This window comes from Mytilus edulis, chromosome 1, assembly GCF_963676685.1.
Source record: "Mytilus edulis chromosome 1, xbMytEdul2.2, whole genome shotgun sequence".
NCBI lineage: Eukaryota > Metazoa > Mollusca > Bivalvia > Mytilida > Mytilidae > Mytilus > Mytilus edulis.
The window spans coordinates 96886304-96911811 of record NC_092344.1 but is presented as its reverse complement, the minus strand read 5'-3'; the positions used below and the strand labels follow the sequence as shown (position 1 = coordinate 96911811).

The 25508-nt window shown below is 31.4% G+C and overlaps 1 protein-coding gene across 3 annotated transcripts in view; it reads right to left on the bottom strand.

The window, feature by feature from the left end:
* Positions 1–25508, bottom strand: part of LOC139516026 (multiple epidermal growth factor-like domains protein 11) — a 271615-nt gene that overhangs the window by 82060 nt on the left and 164047 nt on the right. For 2 of the 3 annotated variants that reach the window (XM_071305842.1, XM_071305849.1), the window contains exons 1-5: positions 14421–14623; positions 10611–10683; positions 6137–6343; positions 3402–3620; positions 1556–1690 (exon numbers count right to left, since the gene is read on the bottom strand). The exons of the other annotated variant lie outside the window; for it this stretch is intronic. In XM_071305842.1, coding sequence (XP_071161943.1) covers positions 1556–1690; positions 3402–3620; positions 6137–6343; positions 10611–10671 — 622 coding nt within the window. In that variant the 5' untranslated portion in view covers positions 10672–10683; positions 14421–14623. Of the gene's footprint in view, positions 1–1555; positions 1691–3401; positions 3621–6136; positions 6344–10610; positions 10684–14420; positions 14624–25508 lie in introns of those variants that run through there. 3 annotated transcript variants of the gene reach the window in all.

The window sequence follows — 25508 nt, the reverse complement described above, 5'->3', positions numbered from 1 at the left end:
AATAAACAAAATGACAATAATACATAAATAACAACAAACTACTAGCAGTTAACTGACATGCCAGCTCCAGACTTCAATTACACTGACTGAAAGATTATGAATTCATCATATGAACATCAGGCACAATCCTTCCCGTTAGGGGTTTAGTATCACACCATAATAACATATATGAGGAGAACATAACCCGTGTCTGGCCAACAACTGGTTTTTGAATAAATGTGTTTAGTTCCGATGCAAAGACCCTATAAGTGAATCAATATTAACGCCAAAATATGCAATCTTTAATAACCTGACAACAGTATCGTAACTATATCTCTTCTTAATAAGTCTATTCAAAGGTTTTTTTAGTTTCTGAGGTGAATACTGACACCTTCGTGCTTTATAAGGAATATTTCTATAAAAAATTGGATGTGAAATACCTGAACGCATAAGAAGTCTGCATGTTGAGCTATATTTACGAATGGTATCCTTATACCGATGATAAAATTTAGTAACGGTGTTGACTTGTTTGTGATATCGAACACCCTGGTGTAATAATTTTTCAGTAATACATAAATTTCTCTCGTTAAAATCTAAAACATTGTTACATACACGAGCGAATCGTACAAGCAGAGATATATAAACACCGTAATGTACAGTGTTATAAAAATGAAGATGTGGTATGATTGCCAATGAGACAACTATCCACAAAAAATCAATATGACACAGACATTTACAACTATAGGTCACCCTACGGTCTTCAACAATGAGCAAATCCCATACCGCATAGTCATCTATAAAAGGCCCCGATAAGACAATGTAAAACAATTCAAACGAGAAAACTAACGGCCTTATTTATGCAAAAAAAAAATGAACGAAAAACAAATATGTAGCACATTAACAAACGACAATCACTGAATTACAGGCTCCTGACTTGGGACAGGCAAAAATAATGTGGCGGGGTTAAACATGTTAGCGGGGTCTCAACCCTCCCCATAACCTGGGACAGTGGTATACCAGTACAACATAAGAATTAGTTTGATTTGATGTTTAAAAAATAGAAATAAAAATTAAGTATTATAGACAGTGTAAAATATGACACGTAAATGTGCTCTTTACTCATATCTTTGATTTATCATATTTTTACATGGTGCTATAAGATAATATTATATTCACTAGGACGAAACCACATAAAAAGTGAAATTCATTATCGACTTGTTAAGGTAATAATTAGTTTTTGTTTGATTTAGTTACTGCACATTCTTTTGATTAAATACATAAATGGTTATGTTTTTGTCGTATCAAGCTTAATTGTGTGTTACAATCTGCGTGTTTGACATCCTAACATGACAAAAAGTAATTATGGAAACGTAACCCCATTTGATAATTTATCTTGTATTATGCGGCCATTACGTAAATATCCGTTTATAATGGACAGCAATAGAACTATATGTCTTAAGACATTTATATGGTTGATATAAATGCTACAACAGCGTGAGTTTAAATTACCCTATATACATTTGGTATAGGTAGTGAATTAGATTTGCTGGTTAGTTTATAGAATCAGTATATTTACCTTGATCACATCGATCTCCCTTGAAGCCTTCTTTACAAGATGCACATGATCCATCCCAAATACTGCACGTGCCATTATTGCAATTGACTGGACAGCGAGATTTACATTGGGATCCATATCGTCCTACGTAACAGCCTGAGAATAATAATAGTCATAAATCAACATTATGTTGTTATACAAATATATGTATCCATTGTATTTATTTTTGCTGGTTTTTTTTCATCACATTTAGATATTCGATTTTCTGCACGGTATTTTTCGTTCATATCAAAGAATATGTTCATGTATTCAGTGAATATTTTTCCTTCTTCGTGGATATATAGATTTTTAAAAAGGTTAATAATTATTTTCGGAATCATGTACTTTTGATATAACAGCTTACATTAAATAAAATGTTAGAGCGTGTTTGTCAATGCATATTGTTTCACGTAGCAAAAGTTCAACTGGAACTTTATTTGAAAACAATGCTGTCATGTTTATTTCTGTATTAACGAGACCATTCGTTCGCGCGCTCAGTTCTCCAATTGTCTGGATCCATTGTCAGAGTAGGAAACCGTTTGTCTGTTACGCCCACTCAATATGTTGTACAAAGGACATTTAAACGTACGGGATCGCCAAATGGTTCTCAACGGATTTCAGAATGATTTTACAATTATCGATTTCTAAAACTTGTACTGGCTCTTCGTATCTTTCCATTTTTTATGTATTTATTTAAAGAACGAATGCATGATAAAAATCTATGTTTTACATACTATATACTTTTCAATAATTTAATGATATTAGCTCTTCACATTAAGTATTATAAAAAATGCAACTGTTGGTTGTTGTGATAAAAAGATAACATTTCTTGTTCGTCTCTTTGTCAATTGTTCGTGTTTTGCCATGGCGTTATCAGTTTTTATTCGAATTTGTGAATTTTCCTATGATATCATCTTTCGCCATTTTCAAATCAGACAAAGGAAAGTTATGTAATACACAATTAACTTATTCATTTGTAAATCATGTTTCACGTGAAATTTACAACAACAAAAAATTGATATTTTTCATGATTTTGATTAAATTTAAACTTAATATGTTATTTCAATTATTTCCCAAATTCATGTGAATTTCACATGAAAAAAATTACGTGGTTTTCATGTGAAATTCACATGAGTTTCACATGAGATAAATGTGACACACACAAAAACTGATTTCACATGAGTTTCACGTATTAGCTCGTTTGAGGCGAAATTCATGTAATTTTCACTTGAGATTCACATGAATTTAAATTCACGTGAAATTGATGTGAGTGAAATTTGCCTGCGTATATCACGAAAAGAAGAAGATTTACAGGTAGGGTTAATAATTACTAATTGGACAGAATCTTTATAGCTATTTCAAATGTATACTCAATGTGCGGTGTTAGTTTGAGTTGTTGCTCTTAAAAAGAAATCAGCTCTGTAAGTTATGCTTGATTTTGACGATTAGCAGGATATTGTTATGATTCATCATTAAATTTGCATTAGTAAAACATTCATTCTAGTCCTATCATAATTATAATGAATTAAAAATTCATGTATCTAAAGAATGTTTTTAAATATATAATTCAATGGTAAAAAAAAACAATCAGCTATTATATATATATATATATATGTCCATGGACATGACATTATGCATTATGCATTATTTATATGTTTCATTATACCTTCTATTTACAACAATATCAATAACTGTATAAATATCAAGCCCAATTGTTGAAAAAGAGCTGATTCAAATTTTCAAAATGTTGAAAAACTGTGAACAAAACCATCAGAGTCATAAATATCACACTTATAAGAATACAAAAATAGAAAAAACACATGCTTACCAAAAACTTCTACTTCACATAGTTCTACGAAGGCGTTAAAATCCTCCCTTTTATTGTAATACACTATATATCTACCAGTCCAGTCACACGTTTTATTCTGTATTATAGTTGGATTATGCATACTCATTGGGTAATGAGAACATTCATGTCCAGAATTTGGATTATTTTCCTTAAATGAGTTCGAAATGTATAGATGATATCCTTTAAGCCTATCTGGTCCTGAAATATATCAATAACATAATATCTGTTATTGAATTAAGTTACTTGTTTTTCATTGAAAACAATAGTTTAGACTTCCAGTAACACCGACAAAATATTAATAACCTTGGATTGAATTCGTCTGTTTTTGTGATGTAATAGAGGTTTTTACTATGTCAACCCTCTCCTAACCTGGAACAGTTATGTAATAAGACAAAATATCAACAGACAGATCAGATCAGAGTGAGTAAAATTTACGAAGAGATGACTTAAACTGCACAACATGGGACCCATAGAGTTTAATTCATTCACCGTAACTAGCAAACTCTATGCGTATATCATGATTGAAACGTTAGATCTGGAGTGTCGTGTCAAATGAATGATTATTACTCCAAATAAGGACACTTGTAGAATGTTTCTTCATAGAAAAGAAACGTTTACAACTGGGAAGCTGAAACAATTCCTGTAGTCGTAATGGTTTGTACTAAACCGATCTTTATTTCAATTTTCTAGAAATAAGTTAAGATATGAGAGATACTGAAACTATAATTATGATCTATAGAATATCCTATATTTAAATGTAGATGGGAATTATGCGTACAACATAATCTGCAATAATTAAGTGAGGTAACATCTCCTTTATAGAAAAAGGTGAAGATAACGGATAATGCAAGATTCTCTTCATCCTACATGCAATGGTTCTTTATCATTTCTGCATCATATGAGTTAAGGACTTAGTCTATATCGGAGTGACAAGAGCGTAGTTGCTTCTTTTGAAATGGCGAACGTTTGTTTTAACCGTTGGATCAATATGTTTAATGCACATCAAATTAAGATAAACAATCACATATGCAATTTTTTATGGAAATATTCTTTATAAAGCACAAAGGTGTCAGTATTCACCTCAAAAACTAACAAAACCTTTGAATAGACTTATTAAGAAGGGATATAGTTACGATACTGTTGTCATTAAAGATTGCATATTTTGGCGTTAATATTAATTCACTTATAGGGTCTTTGCATCGGAACTAAACACATTTATTCAAAAACCAGTTGTTGGCATGACACGGATTATGTTCTTCTCATATATGTTATGATGGTATGATACTAAACCCCTAACGGGAAGGATTGTGCCTGATGTTCATATGATGAAATCATAATCTTTCAGTCAGTTTAATTGAAGTCTGGAGCTGGCATGTCAGTTAACTGCTAGTAGCTATAGTCTGTTGTTATTTATGTATTATTGTCATTTTGTTTATTTTCTTTGGTTACATCTTCTGACATCAGACTCGGACTTCTCTTGAACTGAATTTTAATGTGCGTATTGTTATGCGTTTACTTTTCTACATTGACTAGAGGTATAGGGGGAGGGTTGAGATCTCACAAACATGTTTAACCCCGCCCCATTTTTGCGCCTGTCCCAAGTCGGGAGCCTCTGGCCTTTGTTAGTCTTGTATTATTTTAATTTTAGTTTCTTGTGTACAATTTGGAAACTAGTATGGCGTTCATTATCACTGAACTAGTATATATTTGTTTAGGGGCCAGCTGAAGGACGCCTCCGGGTGCGGGAATTTTTCGCTACATTGAAGACATGTTGGTGACCTTCTGCTGTTGTTTTTTTTCTATGGTCGGGTTGTTGTCTCTTTGGCACATTCCCCATTTCCATTCTCAACTTTAGAGATCTTTGCCAAGCTTACTTTGTAACTTTGCTTTGTAACAAATGAATGAGCTTAACCGTATTTCCTGATATAAATTCTTTATCAAATAAGAGCAGTTGTGTCTTTTTACAAAGTACGCCTTATCCCTTTCTAAGACAAAATATGTTGGCTATTACTTTAAGGTTGAACCTAATTTTTGTTAAAGCATATTGAATACTAGTGTAAATGGAGAACCGTGGAACTATTTGTAAATTTGTCCAGTGAGTTGTTAAACTGTTGATTTCAATAATACCAACGATTGATATTTCGATCTCAAAAACTCTGTGTATGCTTTACTTAAAAAACCACTATATACTCCGCTTAAAAAAAAACACTGAGAAAAGTGACTTTGATTTGGATTATTTTTTCTTATTTGTCGTTGAATAAAATCCCGTTAAAGCTGATGTTTTGTGATTTTGTTTGGAAAACTATAATTTTAATAGTCTAAGGACTTGTTAAATTTACTTGTTTGGACTTCTTTCCGAGACTAAGGACATGACAGCAAAATTGTCTTTCATAGAAGTGGAGACATTTGAGTGTATTCTGAAATGGACACAGTTTTACTGTCCAAACACTTTTGGGCACACATTGACATGACACAAAAATTTTATTGGAAACTTTCGAGGGGGAGGAAAATCGACGTTTACATATAAAAAAAAGCAGGCCAAAGAATAATCAATTGAAGATTTTTTCAGATAGTTTACGACATCGCATACGAGCATTGTAGGATGTTTATCTCAATTATGTCCGAAGCTATCATATCTATTTATAAGTATACATTTCAGTTAATGTATTTGTATAATTTCAGGTCAAGGATTTTTTATTTATTTCTAAACTTACGGTTCTTTCGATAATATATAACAATTCTATGTATGTATGCTGAATATCCAAGGTCCAGTCTCCACCATGCTGATTTCTCGCCTACAGCAGTGTGACAACAGCTTTCCCCATAAAATGCTTGATTTCTATTTCCATCAATTACTCTCGATGGACCATACACCCTGTAAACACTACTTTGAATCGCAGAACCATTAAGGGCCAAATTAGCTGCAACAATAAGTATTAACAAATACTAAAATACTAAAATACTAATACAATCTTGACATTTAGACTCACCTGGGACTTAATACATTACAAACCAATAACAGCTTTAAATGACCAATATCTGTACTCGTATGTAATGATTTTAAATCGACCTGTCTAAATTGGTCTGAAATTTACTCGATATTACTCGACTGTAGTATTTTTAAATAGTCTAAGTTTGTTCTTGACCTTTACTCGACGAGTACTTAACCATTTTATGAGTTTCTGAACCATTCTCAACCAAAGCTGAACCGGCTCAACCTAGTCTGAACAATAATCCACATATACATAATGAACTCTTCACGAACCTATATCTATTTCTGTATCAATCTATTGTAATTTATCCATTTAAAAATTATTTTTTTGTTATTTTTCTTGGCTTTAGATTTGAAATTCAAAATGTATTTTTATAGCATTTAAACGAAAATTTCACAAAGGGAAGATATTCTCATCAACACTATATGCATCATATATATATCCCTCTAACGTTCTTATACTTTTTGCGAATGTTACATATTTGTATTGTTTATTGTTCATTTTGTCTTTTTATTTAGTAATAATCCGATTGTTTGGATTTGATACTTATAAATTGTCTTATTTTATCTTATCTTATGCTTTAAAATGAAAATTAATAATGATGAAAGGAAAGGATTTCTGGTCCGATTAAAAAATTAAATATCATGTAATAAATTTAGTATTTTTGTTAAATGATTTTTTTATAAACATCAAAAATACCAGAACTTACAATCATTATACCAACTAGAATAAACCCGTGATATCGCGAGTCCGTGACTGAATTAAAGTATATAACTATGCTTAAGGTTGCACTTTGTAAATACAGCTGTTTCTCAAACCACGCCTCTTTTGGGGAGATTTAGAATATTCATAGAAAAATTAATTTTGTTTACATACTTGTTCCCAGTTATGCTCTTTGTGTTCCATCTCATAGAGACATAACCTATGAGTGTTACCATTAAATATACATGTGCATATTGTTTACATTGAAATCTGTGGTAACCCTTCATTCGAGGTAGGGGTAGCTACGAAAATTAGTGTTAGTTTAAACTCTGAAAAGTTCAGGGCATATAAACGTTGAAAATATGCCGCACAGCCCTATATTTTGACCTTTGAAAACAATTGTAGTGCATATGAACTTTCAATTCTAGGATAAGATTTTTTTTTAAACTTCATAGTAAAAGTGGTACAGTTTTAGCCGTAAAAGGAGTTCTTATGGGAATTGCATAGTCAATATTTACAGGAATGCAACCTTAAGCCTTATTTTAGTATTGGTATTGTCATCTGATAAAGTCATGCCGATTATAACATACACAGTTTTCTCTGCTTTCAAATCTTTCTGTTTGAACACATCGACCTGGAACTTATCATTTATTGGTAATATTAATTATTTGGAAAACAAAATGTCCTGGAATGGAGTATTTTTTAATCAACAGCATTGGTCCTATATCAGTTATAAATAAAGTTGAATTATTTGATTCGCTGTTTTACGTCATGTCCGCTAACAAATTGAAAACTGTACCTTTACGCCTTATTTTAAGTCCAGATTTTTAGTATTCGTATTGTCATCTTTTAAAGTCATACAGATTAAAATACTACAATAGGAAACAATGTGATAATGATAGAATTTAGTAATGTCAACCCTGTAATTATGACCCGTGTATATAGCAAAATCCTAAATACACCGTTTGGTGGTGCGCCTGTCAGAGGCGGAACGTACAGATAAGGTAATAGGTAAAAGGTGAATATACTATTGGTATCGGTATCGGATTTGACCCGGAACTTGTTAATTATCGGCAATATTTAATTTTGTGGAAAACAAAAGGGTCTGAAGTGGTGTAATTTTTAATCTACACCATCGTCCTATATTAGATATATATAAAATTGAATTCTTTGATTTGTCGTTTTTAACCCGTGACGGCTGACAAATTGGACCTCGTTATTTTAGTATTACAGATATATTAAATGTCAATCAAAACTTTTCAGATAAATTTTGCAATTACTGCAAATTTTAAGCCTGGTAAAATTTAAGATAAATGAACAGAATATTAAAATGTCAAACTTTTGGAAGGAAAAAATCGTAGGACAAAAAATTCACAAACAATGTGTTAACAATACTTTGAATACATAAGAGAAACATCTTTCAAGAAGTGATTACTTTTCATTACATATATGCATGTGTCAGTTCAGACAACTGTTGAAAAGCCTTCATAAATGAAGATTTTTCAAATGTCACAATCAAGCCATTAAAACTACAACCAATCTTTACAAATCTATATCGTAAATGATAATATGCAACTATTGTATTATTATTGATTTTTTGGAAGACAAATTTGTTTATAAAATTCCTTTTATTTATTTTGGGTCAAGACAAACGAAATGCATTGGTTTCCTGTGACTTATGTCTTACATTCTTAATTCTCAATCAGTCAGTCGAGTATAGTTTATAACACAATGCACATCTTTTTATTCAATTGTATATGAAACCTCAAATTTAAAGAAAATATATGCATATGTTTTTTTTATAACTAAATGGATTGTTTTCATTTTATAACTTATGTACATATACTTTTTTTCTGAAGAACATTCTTGAATTTGTCCATATTAGAAGAAGTTTACCGTTTTAATTGCTTGCTTCCAGAAAGAAATTCGCCGAAATATTTTCCGTATGCAAGTGACCTTAGCGTGATCCTTCTCGTAAAATTCCGGTAATCGCAATACGCATGGATCTGTCTTTAAAATAAACTATTATCTGATTGTACATGTTATACACGTGCTCAATACTCATGATTCGGTGTTGGTTGTTTACTATAAGGTGACAATCGATAAACTACAACTCAAAAACACGACAATTCAGTAGCTGCCATATTTTCACATCATAACGGACAGAGAGAGAAAAATTGACGATTATACGATAAATTTGCGTAAAAAAATATTAATTTGTGCACAGAAGACTAAGTTTATGATATATACATGCGTTGGTTGAATAATTGGATAAACATTAATTTTCACCAGGCATTCGTTTCGTATGACTTTAATAAACCTTACAAATAAAAACCTAGTTCTGTAACACAAAGAATTTTATATTACTAGAACACATCCGCGCAATGAAAGTATGTAAACTGTTGTTGTTTATGTCTGGAGAATTTCAGAAAAGGTATCAAAAGTCATAGGTACTTTGAGACAGGACAATTATTTTGAGCCCTCTCCAAAGTCCGTTATTTTTTTTACTTCTGGTAAATTTCATGATTTTCGCGTTTCTGTATACTATCAACATACGTATATTATAAATAAAGCGTGTATTTACAATCAACTATCAATTCCAAAGTTATGTTTAAAACCAACAGTATTGTCTATGATTTAAAAGTCGGTTTGATTATGGAAACAATATCCGGATGCTTTTTTTCGTTTTTCTCTCAAATTTAAAACACAAACGGAATAATCATAAAAATGAATGACAAATGCGACTATGCATGGTACCTGTATGATACAGATGCATGATGCTTAACTTAATGTGGAAGGAAGAGAAGTGACACACAAAATGAGGTCAACTCGATTAATAGTATATATAGAACTCTCATAGTAATCCTTGATAACCCTTTTAAAAAATGAATTGTGTAGAATATAAGTCGAGAATGGGTTGAGACCGTTTCAGACCGGTCGATTACTAGTTCATACTTTTTTCTATGGCAAATGTAAGGCTCATGTAAAAATCAGTGCATTCGACTATGGTTTAAACGTGGGTCGAGTAATATCAAGTTATATAAAGTAATATCAAGTAATATCAAGTAATATATCAAGTAATATCAAGTAACATATCAAGTAATATCAAGTATTTTCCATTAAAACATCGGACTGATCAAGTCAAAATCAGTACAGTCGAGTACATATATAGGTCATTTCGACTTTTACTGGTTTGTATTGATAACAATTTTAATCAGTGTTTACGGTATTTTATTTTGCCGAAGTCATATTTGTTCGTTTGAAGATTATAAACGTGAACTTAAAGTTTGTCTAGTAGAGACATTTATTCCTGTAGCGTAAAATATTATTATCTACGTCTATAGGAAAAGTTCGTTAGAAATTTCAAATTAAGGAATTATTATACATTTAATAGAAGTTTACAATGTAAGAACATTATTTAATTGTTCCTCTCACAAAACGTTTATGGTATATACACAGCTTGTGCAAAATATTGTATACAAACAGTACTTACGGAATGCTATAATACGACTGAATAAGACAGTGTGCACCAAAATGATAGTTTCTAAGTACATCCTTTGCTGTTCCTGTAAATGATTTATAAACATTTAAGTTAGATTGATAATAAATCAATTGATTTTTAAACATCCGCGACTTTTAATATCCTAGATATTATTTCTTTTGTTCAACTGTAGAAGCTATTCGACATAATTACGATGACATTGACAAATTGATATGGAATGAAAGTATTTTAGATTTTTAACATAACGGGATTAATTGTGCTGATCGTCTTTACAAATCAAGGATATCAATGATGCGACATAGGTCACGGTGTAAATGTGTAATTGGAAAGAACAGGAATAAGTTTTAGAATATGTATAGTTAGAATATAAAAGATATAAAAAAATACTAAACTGTTACGTGTATTTGTGTATCATGGTGTTCCAATGTTATTTTATTTGGTAGTCTGTGCTTGGGAAGAAATATGTATAAGAATAAAAAGAATCGGTATGATTGACACTGATACAATTTTTCACCGTGTATAGACAACTAATATAGAAGGTAAGCAACGGTAGTTCTCTGTAAAGATTTCAACATGTTTGTTGAACGATTAGGCAGTTTATTGTTAGTCAAAACTTTTGCGAATTTGATATGTTAATAATTTTTATTTGAGAAAATCGTCACCTTTTGTTAATAAGTTAAAATGAGAATTGTCAAACAAGTTCGGCATAGTAAATCAGTTATTCAGGAATGAATAACATGCTTGTTTTGAAGAATCCACCGCAACGCAACCGACCAGAAAAAATCCATATAATACACCCTATTGTTTGTTTACCAAACTAATTAAGGAAATTATTAAAATACTTGAAAGCATGTTTTAATTTTTACTTGTCTGCCTACTTGCCTACCTACTGACCAAATAACAAGTCGACATAATTTGGGAAATTGTACAAAAAAGAAAATTAGTTTTCTAATGTAACGGTTTAGCGGGTATTCAATCTAACGAAATTTGTAAAACTTGTTCAATTCTGGTTGATGTGACTCTAAAGATAAAATTTTAAATCTGAATAAAATATTTCTCCATTTTTTTTGAAACACAAAATTAACGCTTGTTTTTAATCATTTTCATAATTAGCTGTTAAAATTTGATATCAAAATGTATTAATCGTGTGGTTTTTATTATAAAGTATCCCATTAAAACTATTGACATCTTCTCCTTTTTTTCTTTAGATTTATTTGTAGAAAATCTAATTTTACTATTTTGATGTAGAAAATCTAATTTTACTATTTTGATGTTGGAAAATTCCAACTATCTAGACAATTCATCAGATCAATGCAAAGCAGATAAACTTCTAAAAAATACCGAATGGACATAGCAGGATATTTATACATCCCCACAACGAAAATAGTAAAGTAATTACAGATCTGAAATCTGACTGATAGGTCAAAGCCAGTTACAACTAATGAGGGGGAAATCATGCATCTGAGATCAAAACAAAATTATTGAAATAATAAAAAATAAAATTGTCATAAAGGTAGTGCAATTAAAATTTATTTATTCGTAGTATTCATTGAATAAAAATCATTCTAAAGTATGTGCTACAAAAAACACGAGGAAAGTCTTTATGTAAATTTCAAAGCCGTTAGTTTCACGAACGGAAATTTAACCAAACAGTTTGGTTTATAAATTAATGTACAAGCCAAAATATGATACGATAAAACAAAAAGGCAACAGTAGTATACTAATAAATCGATTGAGAAAATGCAAATCCGGATTACAAACTAAAACTGGGGGAAACACATCAAATATAAGAGGAGAACTACAACACAACAGAAACATAGTAAATAGTAAAATGTAACATACACAGAAACGAACTATAATGTAACAAAGGTCATTTTCCTGACTTGGTACAGATAACACATGCATAAGTTGTGCGAAGATTATTAATGTGTTTAATATAACAAGACATCTTTACAACTTGTGCGCTTCGCTATAGTGTTTGCAGCATCTATTTATTTTTTGACTATATATGCTAGATGTATTTAGCATTTCGATTAAAACTACAAATACATGCATGTCATATAAAACTGTTTAAAAAGACAAATACAAATATTCTCGAGAAAAAAAAACCCACAGTAAGACAAATGTGGATTTACACGATATAAAAAATAAAAAATGTTTAAATGAAAATGAGACAAATATTCCAAAATCCGTACCATATAGTAAGTTGTCAAGGATCTGAAGTCGTATCTTGAGAGAAATACTAAGTGAAAATAGCTAGTTCAGGTCATTCCATAAAAGCAGAGTGTTAAAATTTTGTCCAAAACAATATTGGCAAATAGCGTAACAAGGAGTTGTTTTATGAAAATTAGACTAATGCAGGACAGTTTGTATTGTAATTAATTGTTATTATTAAGACTTTCACAAGGATTTCTCTGTAGAAACTATTCACTGGAAATTGTGTCTGAAACGATTGAACCATTGGTCAGCTACACAACATGTACACAAATTCTGTTTGTAATTTAACAAGTTTGTAATTTCTAGGGGCTGGGTTGCTTGGATCATTAACTTATGTAGGTTATTAGCATTTAGTTTCATGGAGTGGAATTGCTGGACTTTTTTTTTTTACAATTAATATATATATTGGCCTGGTAACATCATTTCTTAACCAGGATAAAAGAATATATAGTCTTGTTATTAGTTAAAAAAAAACGTTTACTAAAATGAGAATGTGTCAAATATTAAATCAAACTTATATACAATTAATTTCCTTTTATATTATCCTTAATAAACTTTTAGATTCCAGGATAAGAATTGAGTATCCCATACGCGAGTTTTGTGTACATTTTTTTTATCAGTGATGCTCAATGTAAAATAAAATAAAGGCCAAATAAGATACGAAGCTGAATTATATTGGGGACTCAAAATTCCTTTTGATAAATGCATCTTAGTTGGGTTTTGTAAACAGTAAATATAACAATATCAACGATAATTCATGTCAACACGGGACAATGCTTATTATTTAAACAGCTTGTATAACTTGTTCGATTTATATGACTGTATACTAAATTGTAATAACTAAAACATAAAATGGTAATTAAAATGTATAATGTACAAAATTGTCTGTCTTGGTACTTGATGCAAACCAAAATTAATAAACATGAAAAAAATAAAAAGTTACTTAGTTTTTATTTAGGAACATATCTATTTTTCAGATATACCAAAAGTACAAAAGAAAAAAAGATCTTAAAAAGAAACAATTAAAACCATTATATTGATTTTATTGCATGGTAAGTAATATAATCGTCTATTAAAGAGTGTAGGAATTCCCTTTATTTTCAAGCATTAAACTTCTGTTTTTCACTACCGTTAGCTTCAAAAGAGTCTAATTCTTTTAATTCGTCAAATGTCCATGTGTAGCTACAACTAGAATCAAACAGAGTAAACGTTCAACGTCAACGTTATTTCAACAAATATTTCGCTGTCATTCGTTATGACTGGTACCCCTTTCCTTTTCTCTCAGACAAAATAGCTGATTTGCAATGTAAAACTCTCCCTACTACAATACATCATATACTCTGCTACAACCTGGATAAATCCGACGAGTATATGCATTACTCCCCTATCGAAGCTATCTAATAGAGCTATGCTAGGTCAACGAGTAGTATAGAGCGCGGGACACAGTGCAGAAGATGTTTCAACGTTGTCTTAAAAGCAAGGTTTCAAAACCCGTCGAGGGAAGAACGCTATTATTCAGATCATAAAATCTGCAATCAACAAGTTTTCCTATTCAAATCGTAAAAATAATTTCACAAAACTTACGTTTCAAGAACTGTTTACCAATCGATGATTCTTGAAATCTTTACAAGTAGAATATCACTCTACGATCCGAAACTAAACAAAACTTTGATCATTAAAACCCAGTTTTGCAGATGTTGCACACGCTTTGCAAGTTGTCAACATTTGAATCGAGGAACAACATAAACACTGTAGAGAGGGTCTTTCCTCGATTCTATAATGTTAAATTTAAGTTTAAGGACAGGAAAATGATATTATATCTTAGCATCGTTTAAATTATCCACTTAAATCATATTACATGGAAATGATAAGATCTTAAAACTTCTATCTTTTTCTACTTCCTTCTACCTGTTTTAATCGAAATTTTTTGTTTTGTTTTTAACTTTGTTTTTTTCTTTCATATTAGATATTGAATTAACTTTGAAAAAACCAGAAGACTTGTATATGTTTTGAAGTTAAGTGGGACGTCATTTTTTACGAAATTAATTCAACTTTTATTTAGGGGTCAGCTGAGGCCAACCTCCGGTTGCGGGATTTTAACGATACATTGTTTGCTAACATCTACGTTTCTTTTGTCTCTATTAGATAGCTTTGATGCTATCCCATCTTGTATCTCTCTATATGTACATCGTTCTGATTTAAATCGTTGTTAATTAAATAAGCGTATCTAGGTCTGAATGTTTTACAAAAGGTCAAGAAGAACACGTATACATACATATTAAGCACCTTTCAAGTATATTTTATAATTTTTATAGTTAGATACCAAGTGATTCTACTTAACGGGTTTATATTTACAAAAGTTTAATATTTTATTTTCATGTTTGAAAGATAGCTAGATTTTAAACATGATAAAATGTCCATTGTAAGTGCGTTATACGAGCGCGTGCGTGGATGTTTGTTGATGTTTGACATGTATTACTTGATATGTTTTAAAAAATACGTTGCAAATTCGGAAATTTTAAATATCCAATATCGATTTCCGAAAAGGAGACAAGACATTTTATTATCGTATATACATCACACATAGCTAAGACGGTGATAGAGCAGTTTGTTACACCGATAAAATATTGTTAACCACGGATATGAATTTTGACATAAAAGTTTAAGTATAAATTAAGAAATGTCATTTTCTAAGACTATGGCTAACATTAGCAGAAGTGATAAGCAACTTCAGATGTATGAACAGAAGTAATCAGCGCATCAAAATGAGTGAGGGAACCTTATCAAACGTGAAACTGTACAGGGAAAAGTAAAACAAGTAAAATAAGCGAACCCCGGGAAATTCGAAACGGAAAGTCTGTAACCAAAAGACAAAATCAAAAGCTCGATCAAACACATCAAACTTTAGGATACCAACTGTCATATTCCTCATTTAGAACAGGCATTTTCCATTGTAGAAAATGGTGAATTAAACCTAAAAAACGACTAGAAATAGCACACAATGTGAACCTTTTTTGCGAGTGACCGCAGCAAAGAACCAAAATTTAACCCATGATGACTGCCATGGTATTGGTTGCAAAAATTCGATATTTTTTTTTTAAATGCAATATTTTATATTTAATTGGTATATTTCTTCATTTAAATGCAATGTTTTTTTTATTTCAATGGTATAATTTTTCATTTAGATGCAATATTTTTTATTCAAATGGTGTAATTTTTCATTTAAATGGTATATTATTTCATTTAAATGCAATACTTTTCATTCAAATGGTATAATTTTTCATTTAAATAGTTTATTTTTTCATTTAAATACAATATTTTTTATTCAAATGGTATAATTTGTCATTGAAATGCAATATTTTTTATCCAATTGGTATAACTTTTCATTTGAAGGCAATATTGTTCATTTAATTGGTATAGTATTTTTTTTAATTTATATGCAATAATTGCATTATGGGAAATTCTGTAATGTCACAAGGTCAAATTTGCAACAACTTTTGTGATTGGTCGGTAAGTGTATAGATTTCTCCCCTTCTGGATTAACATGAGTGACCAAGAATTAAAAAAAAACGCGTCGGGTTATCGCCCCTTATTTAATTTGGCGTTAGTGCGAGTTAGTGCACTGGCTGTTAATGCCAATAATGACCAGTTCGAGCAAAAAATAACATGTAATAATAATTAATTTGACACGCAACCTGTCCATGACAGAAACAAATACCTGCGTGCACATGGCAAAAACGCCTCCAATGAAAACCCTTTCTGAAGAAACTCCCCTACAGTCTACACATTGAAATGAAAAAAATACATAGCTAGCCCCGCCCCCCCCCCCCTTTTCCTCCCTCTAAATCGAGATACATGTAATCATGACGTCCTCTGATGCTATATATATTTTTTTTTAACTTTCCGTGATCCTCAGAGGCATTGCAGGAAGGCAAACATAAAAAAGAATAAAAATAATTATTTGTACTAAGCCCCTCCTTTTTTGCTATATGTAGAAAAAAAAATCACCTAATTACGACAGCAGAACCAGACCCCCACAAGAAGATACCTGAGCTATGATTTTACATTTAGGATTCGTTGCTGAGCTATTCTACTGTTCCCATCTCCGAATCCCTTAAATAGAATTTTTATTCAAGCTCCACAGTAGTTCAATAACTTCTATATGAATAAGTATGCCGGGCATATTTCAAAACATATTTTTCTTCAGGACTTTTATTTGATGATTTAAATTCCAATACTGCATTTGGAAAAGGGGGAGGGGGAATACAAGTAACTTTTTACACAGTATATAATATAAAAAAGATACAAATCTCTTATGATTTGTATCCAACAAATTGTAGGATTGTACGTTTAGGTATTATCTATAGACCCGTACAGAATGTATGCAATAAGATGCATGTAACAGGGGCGGGACCAGAACCTCAGTGTCTATAATATAGCTAGGGGGATGGGGTTTATATTTAGATATTTGTATAGAGATGTATATGTGCGAGTATTGGCAGTAATGGTTATGGTGTGTGTGAGGGGGGAGTGGATTCAGATCAAAGATTGTTTCTATTATTCTATATCTTTTAGTTTTTACCATTTCACTCGTTTCTTTGTCCTTCGATCTCTATTATATCTGTCCTAAATATGCGTGAAATATTTGCCACTGGACATAAGGCAACCAAAAAACAAGCAACGTATTCTTTATATTTTATCATTTCTTTATTATATATATTATCTATAGTGTTTGTCCTGCCCCTTATCTATCTTTTACACATTATTCTATCTTTGTAAACCCAATTCCTGTCCTGAAAAATGGTGACTCACGACAGACTCAAAAAACATGTTTAACCCCGCCGCATTTTTTGCGCCTGTCCGATGTCAGGAGCCACTGGCCTTTGTTAATCTTGTATTATTTTTAATTTCAGTTTCTCGTGTATAATTTGGAGTTTAGTATGACGTTCATGATCACTGAACTAGTATACACATTTGTTTAGGGCCAGCTGAAGGACGACTCCGGGTGCATTGAAGACGCATTGGTGGCGTTCGGCTGTTGTCTGCGCTATGGTCGGGTTGTTTTCTCTTTGACACATTCCCCATTTCTATTCTCAATTTTATAGCATCATATGTGGTGATTTAAACAAGACACATATTCATATTATAATAATTTACTGTAAGCTTGGACTTATAGATAGATGTCATTAGTCCCAGATCATGTAATAAAGTAGGTCTTATAAAATACAATAGCATTTTAATGTTGATTATATATATGTATATATATATCTAATAATGCCATTTTTTTGTTGTTGAAAAAAGGGTAGGGGCAAGGCTTTTAAAACCTATTAATTGTGCGCTTTTTTTTTTTTTTTTTTTTTTTTTTGTTCTTCGGTAGTGAGCCAGAAGAGGTCCATTTCTGTTTTTTGGCATTGGGAAGATCTTCTGGCTCTCTTCTATCTCTTCTTTTTTGATAAATTGATTATACGGCCGAGGTTCATACCAAACATATGGCGTCGTTTGGCCTAAATGATATTACAGCGGATTCCATTGAGTGTGAAGCCAAATGTAATATCTTTGGTTAGCTTGCTTGTTTGCTGAACCGTGAAGTCATTGTTAGGTTAGGTTAACTACCCTACTTTATAAATAGACTAGTCCTACAGAAAACCAATCTATCTGTCTGTTGGACTATGCTACTTTGAAAAGAGGGTAGTATACATCACCTAATAATGACTTCACGGTTCAGGTAACAAGCAAGCTAACCAAAGATATTTCCTTTGGCTACACACTCAATGGAATCCGCTGTAATGAATTTATGAATGCAAATATATTAGAATGTGAGCTGTGTTATCAAAGTTTTTATGATATGACAGCCTTAGTAGGACATCCATGTAGGACGATAAGCTGAATAAATATAAGAACTACACCGTCAGACAATAACAGTTAAGGGACAATTATTTGATATTCTAGGGTAGGAATTTTGATTGATTGGTGTTTAACGCTACTTTCCACACTATTGGGCTATTCCGTTGTTGTCAGTTTAAATTCATAGATGATGGATGGGGAAGGGGAGGAAAGGGCATTATTATTCTTTTTTATCTGTCGCTAATCATGCATATTTTTCAGCTCTTACAAGGCAACTATATTCATATATGAAATCCTTATGTTTCCCCCCCCCCCCCCCCCAACAAATAAATAAATATATCAAATGGTTTTCCAATTATTTAACACAAGTTTAAATTGATTGATTGCTTGTTGCTAATTTGTAACGCCCAGTAACAAATATTTCATGCTTATTCAGGAAAACACGTGCTTAGAAGTCAGGTATATAATATAAAAACGAAGAGATGGGATATGATTGCTAATAAGGCAACTATCAACCGGAGTTCAAATATGAAGTGGATGTAAGCAATTATAGACAATCGTAAGGTCTTCAACAATGAACAACGCAGAACGATCTATTTTATTTGACAGTTTAAGAAAATTCCAAATACAGAATTTTCAATTAAAAAATATCCTAACTGGATATAATTCTTTACCAATTGATACATACGTAAAAAGCACGAATAGAATGATACTCTAAAAGTATTACTTTTATAATACTTGTACAATAACTTGATTTTATTTTTTTACATAAAATAAAAGGGGTCTACCTACATTAGGAAGAACTAATTGAGATCTGTCTCCACACAAAAAAAAACCAAGAAAACTTGTTAATGGATAAAATGTTTGTTAAACTTATTTTAGATTTTAAAAAATAAAATGCAGCAAGATAAGTGAAAATAATACTGCTGGTCGTACATGTTTCTTTCATTATACTACAAAGTTAAACACAATATGCCTCATTTGCATCAGGACGCCAATCTCTGGGTCCAAAACATATGGTATTAGTAGTTCCCGAAGTCACGGTGTCAATAATGGGATACAGTTCAAAATTTGATTACCAGATTGATTATTCGGTGGTCTCATGGTCAGTGAAGGCAGTTGGGGTCAATACACAGACCACGACAATCCTCACTGAACAAAGGGACCATGACTCAAACTGGTCTCTTGGTATCTGTGGGAATTTCATATATAATATTTTGTTTCTTTTAATAATCCCAATGTAGGTTACAAAAGTATGCGACAGTCTTTTTTTCTGGCGCATACATAATTTTTGGCAATTTTTCATTAAATAATTGACACCGGGCTATCGGGAAGCAGTATCTAATCTATATCTTCACCGATGGACATTAAGATTCATTTATACACTTGTGTATATTTATTAGCTACTACTACCTTACACATCAAAGCAATCATCTATGTAATTAGCAATGCAACGAAACAAAAGCAAGAACGACAAAATAAACACTTTTTTTTTACAAAAGTAAAACCACAACACATTAAAGACTTTGGAAAAAAACTCACAACTTAAGAACTCACGTGTAGTAAACAAAACACGAAACACTAAGATTTTTTTGATTTTTTTTGTTCTTCCAAAAAACAATCACGATAAGTGTAAATAGGGCGCAAGTTCCATATCAGGAAAGTCGCCTCCCAAAATATCAATATAATCTATACCATTGAATAAAAGATATTGCATTCAAATGAAAAGTTATACCGATTGAATACAAAATATTGCATTTGAATAAAAAAAAATATTGCATATAAACGGAAAAATATACCATTCAAATAAAAAAAATATTGCAATTAAATGAAAAAAATATACCATTTAAATAAAAAAAAAATGCATTTGAATGACAAATTATATCTTGTAACAGTATTAAAACATTTGACTTTTCTACTCTGTACACAAGTATTCCACATTCCAAACTAAAAGACAAATTGAAAGAGTTGGTATTACTTTGTTTCATAAAAAAGAATGGCCAACGTAGATACAAGTATCTTGTCTTAGGGAGGGATAAATCCTACTTTGTAAAGAATCACTCTGATTCAAACAAAAAATTCTCTGAAACTGATATTATCAAGATGCTTGATTTCTTGATTGACAACATATTTGTTACGTTCGGAGGACGTGTTTTTCAACAGACTGTCGGCATTCCAATGGGAACAAACTGTGCCCCTCTACTCGCCGACTTGTTTCTTTATTATTATGAGGCTGACTTCATGCAGGAACTTCTTAGGAAGAAAGATAAGAAGTTAGCAATATCCTTTAACCCTACTTTCCGCTATATAGATGATGTTCTTTCACTAAACAATTCAAAATTTGGTGACTATGTGGAACGCATCTATCCAATCGAACTAGAGATAAAGGATACTACAGATACAGTTAAGTCGGCTTCATATCTTGACTTACATCTAGAAATTGACAATGAGGGTCGGTTGAAAACAAAACTTTACGACAAAAGAGATGATTTCAGCTTTCCAATTGTGAACTTTCCATTTCTAAGTAGCAACATTCCAGCAGCACCTGCATACGGGGTATATATCTCCCAATTGATACGATATTCCCGGGCTTGCATTTCCTATCATGATTTTCTTGATAGAGGTTTGCTGCTAACAAGGAAGCTATTAAACCAAGAGTTCCAAATGGTGAAGTTGAAATCATCCCTTCGTAAATTTTACGGACGCCATCACGAGTTGGTTGACCGTTATGGAATAACCGTTTCACAAATGATATCGGATATGTTCCTTACGTCGTAACTACAATCCCCTTCCCTTTCATGAATATGACCTACCGAATTAGACAATTTACCGGATTTGTAATCACATAAGCAACACGACGGGTGCCACATGTGGAGCAGGATCTGCTTACCCTTCCGGAGCACCTGAGATCACCCCTAGTTTTTGGTGGGGTTCGTGTTGTTTATTCTTTAGTTTTCTATGTTGTGTCGTGTGTACTATTGTTTTTCTGTTTGTCTTTTTCATTTTTAGCCATGGCGTTGTCAGTTTGTTTTGGATTTATGAGTTTGACTGTCCCTTTGGTATCTTTCGTCCCTCTTTTATACCAATTGAATAAAAATATTGCAATTAAATAAAAACTATTGCATTTGAATGAAAAAATATACCATTCAAATAAAAAAAAATTGCATTTATACTAATTGAATCAAAAAAATTTTGCATATGAATGACAAATTATACCATTTGAATAAAAAATCTTGCATTTAAATGAAAAAAATATTGCATTTGAATGAAAAAAATATTGCATCTAAATGAAAAATATACCATTCAAATAGAAAAATATTGTATTTAAATGAAGAAATATACCAATTAAATAAAAAATATTGCATTTGAATGACAAATTATACCATTTGAATAAAAATTATTCCATTAAACTGAAAAAGTATACCATTCAAATAAAAAAATATTGCATTTAAATGAAGAATAAAGGCAACAGTAGTATACCGCTGTTCAAAACTCGTAAATCTATGGACAAAAAACAAAATTGGGGTAACAAACTAAAACTATGGGAAACGCTTTAAATATAAGAGGAGAACAACGACACAACATTAAAATGTAACATACACAAAAACGGACTAAGCATTAGACAAAATCCGATGAAAATAACAAATATAAGATCAAAACCAAATACATGAATTTGGGATAGAAAAGTACCGTGACACGTCTTTTATTAATGTGAATTCACACTCAAATATAAGAGAAAACAAACGACACAACGGAAACACAACGTAAAAATGTTACACACACATTAACGAACTATAATATAACAATGGCATTTTCCTGACTTGGTATAGGACATTTTTACATATAAAAATGGTGGGTTGAACCTGGTTTTGTGGCATGCCAAACCTCGCACTTTAATGGCAATGTTAAATATAACATTGAAATGACAACATAATATACCAATTAAATATTGTATTTTTAAAAATGAAAATATCGAATTTTTGCAACCAATACCATGCCATAAATGACAGCAGTTAATATTTCATGATACATATATACGCAGATCACCCTATTATCTCATTATCGTGTGATAACTGGATCTTTACCTTTTCAGACTTGATCTTCATTTCCAATAACATTAATGGTACCAATTTTCCTGCACCAGATGTGCATTTCGACAATACATGTCTCTTCAGTGATGCTCTAGGCCAAAATACTTGAAATCCAAAGTTTCGTTATATAAAAGAAGAAGAGCTTTAATCCAAAAGGTGCAAAAAGTATAGCCAAATCCACAAGTCAACTCTGAATAATAAAGGAGTTCGAATATCTTTATATTTTTATCGGCTAAATGCTTCAAAAATCAAGTAAACTGATTAGAACTTTGTTTGTAACTGACGGCTTCTAAGGTTTTTAAATTCTTGCTCAGTTCTCTAATTTGATTTCATTTCAATTGTTGACATTTAAAAGGGGATGGACTAATTTACCGGGTATTTTTTTTCTAAATGTAAAAATTGTCGAATCCTATTAGAAATCGAATTTTAAAGATTCTTTATATTATTTTTTTTTAACGAGTTCACAAATTCCAATTATCAACTGTTGTGTTTTAGGTGGGTTTTTTTTAACAAAACTGTAGAAAAATATGAAAGTTTCAAGAAGAAGCTATTGGTATGAAACGGTTAGTCGTTAAATCTTCTATTTTATATTTTGAAAAAGGGGGCGAAAGATACCAGAAGGACCGTTAAACTCATACATCGGAATAAACTGTCACCGCCATGGCTAAAAAATAAAAAGATAACCAGACAAATAATAGTACACAAGACACAACATAGAAAACTAAAGACTAAGCAACACGCATATAAGATATGCACCAAAAGCTCAAAATTTACTTTACATTTCTTTTATGTTGCAACATTTATATTTATTGAGTTTACTATTTTACATGTTGAGGATTGTTTTATTCCTAGATATCAAACGAGATAAATTGTAAAAAAGTGTATGGAATGAAAAAAAACATTTATTCGACATTTTGTTTGTTGCTGAATTTGGAAGGAAAAGTTTATGCCGAATTTTATAGATTAAGTTAAAGGAATAACATCACTGACATATTTTTGTATATAAACAATCAAGACTGTCTTACTTGTTTTCATTTTCATTTTCATTCCAGACATTTGTTGTGTATTTATTTTTTATAAATATTAACTTTTCAATGCCATATGAAGTGTTTGATTGTGCTTAATTTTGTGTACCTTTCACATTAGGACCAAAGGCTATAGCCATCTTCCTCTTATTATATGTGACCATATATTCAAATTATGCATTACATCATTTAAAACATTCGATCAAGCATTCAGAAATCATTGTTCTGCACAAATTTCTGTCTTTTTTTTTTAATCACATATTTAGTTAAGGTTTTAAGTCCAAGTCCATTTGCAGTATTTGAGTTAGCAGCCGGAGAAAACTTTCACAGACAAATCCTTATATATTTACGAATCTTTGACATTGAGATTTGAGGTATAAACCTCACCATCAAAAGGGTCTACCTCTCATTATATGTAACCATATATCCAAGTAAACTGTAAAAATACAATACCATATGTATTTGATATAGCATCCGGAAACAAAATTTGTCTGCAATAATTTAAGTTTTTGTAATAAATAAAGGCAACAGTAGTATACCACTGTTCGCAAATAATAAATCGATTGAAAAAAAAAACCAAATCCGAGTTACAAACTAAAACTAAGGGAAACACATCAAAAATGAGAGGAGAACAACGACACAACGGAACACTAAATGCAACACACTCAGAACCGAACTACAAGAAAACAACTGGCATTTTGCTTGACTTGGTAAAGGACATTTTAAGAAAAAATGGTGAGTTGAACCTGGTTTTACGGCTTGCGAAAACTCACGCTGTAATAACTGTGATCTTGACTTTCGACTTGGTAAACTCGAATTCTAAAGGGACCTTCAACTCATTATGTGTTACCATAAATTCAAGTAAGGTTGCAATCATATATTAAGTATTTGAGGTAATATACAATAATAAAAGTACTGATTGATTTACTGAACTGATTGTAGTCTCAGAGAATATTATTTATTCATTAGTTGTAACTGGCTTTGTACTAGTTTAGATTAACTCCGAGTATTCTTTCGTCATTACTTTATGTCTATTATTTTGATGTTAATTATTTGTGTATCTTCTACCAATACTGTAACAGCTTGTCTTATCTTTTGCTGTTACGACACTGTTCCATGTCAGGGGAGGGTGTGTCCTCCCAAACGTGTTTGGCCTCCCTACATTCTTTATGTGTCTGTCCGAAGGCAGGAGTCTGTAGTTCAGTGGTTGTCGTTAAATCCTGTCGGTCATATTTTTTTTTTCGTAAATGGTTTTGTTTCTTATTAGAGAATTTTAAGTTTTTGACGTACTTAGACGTAACAAACCTTAACATTTCAAAAAAATGTTCATTGTTATCTCCCGTTGACCATTTAACTTCTGAATTGAACAAAAAATCATGTAATACACCTTAACTTGGTCGTTTTGAAATTGTGTTTGTCTCCCTTTCTCCATTTAGTTCATTTTTTTTAAGTTAGCGTATTCCACGAACGAAAGTTAACACTTGTCTTATACGTAAGGCCAAATTTTTTCGCATGGGACACAGGTATATATTTTGAAATTTTCGGGCGGGAATAATGATAACTTGATGATTTGCCGCCGAGAATTTGAAGGCCGCCGAATAATCACTTTCAATGCATTTCTTATGGGGAAAATAAAAATTGGGGGGTGGGGGAAGGGTAGAGGTCACTGTGGCTTTCAATATATCAAGTTACAAATGTTTTCATATTTTCGT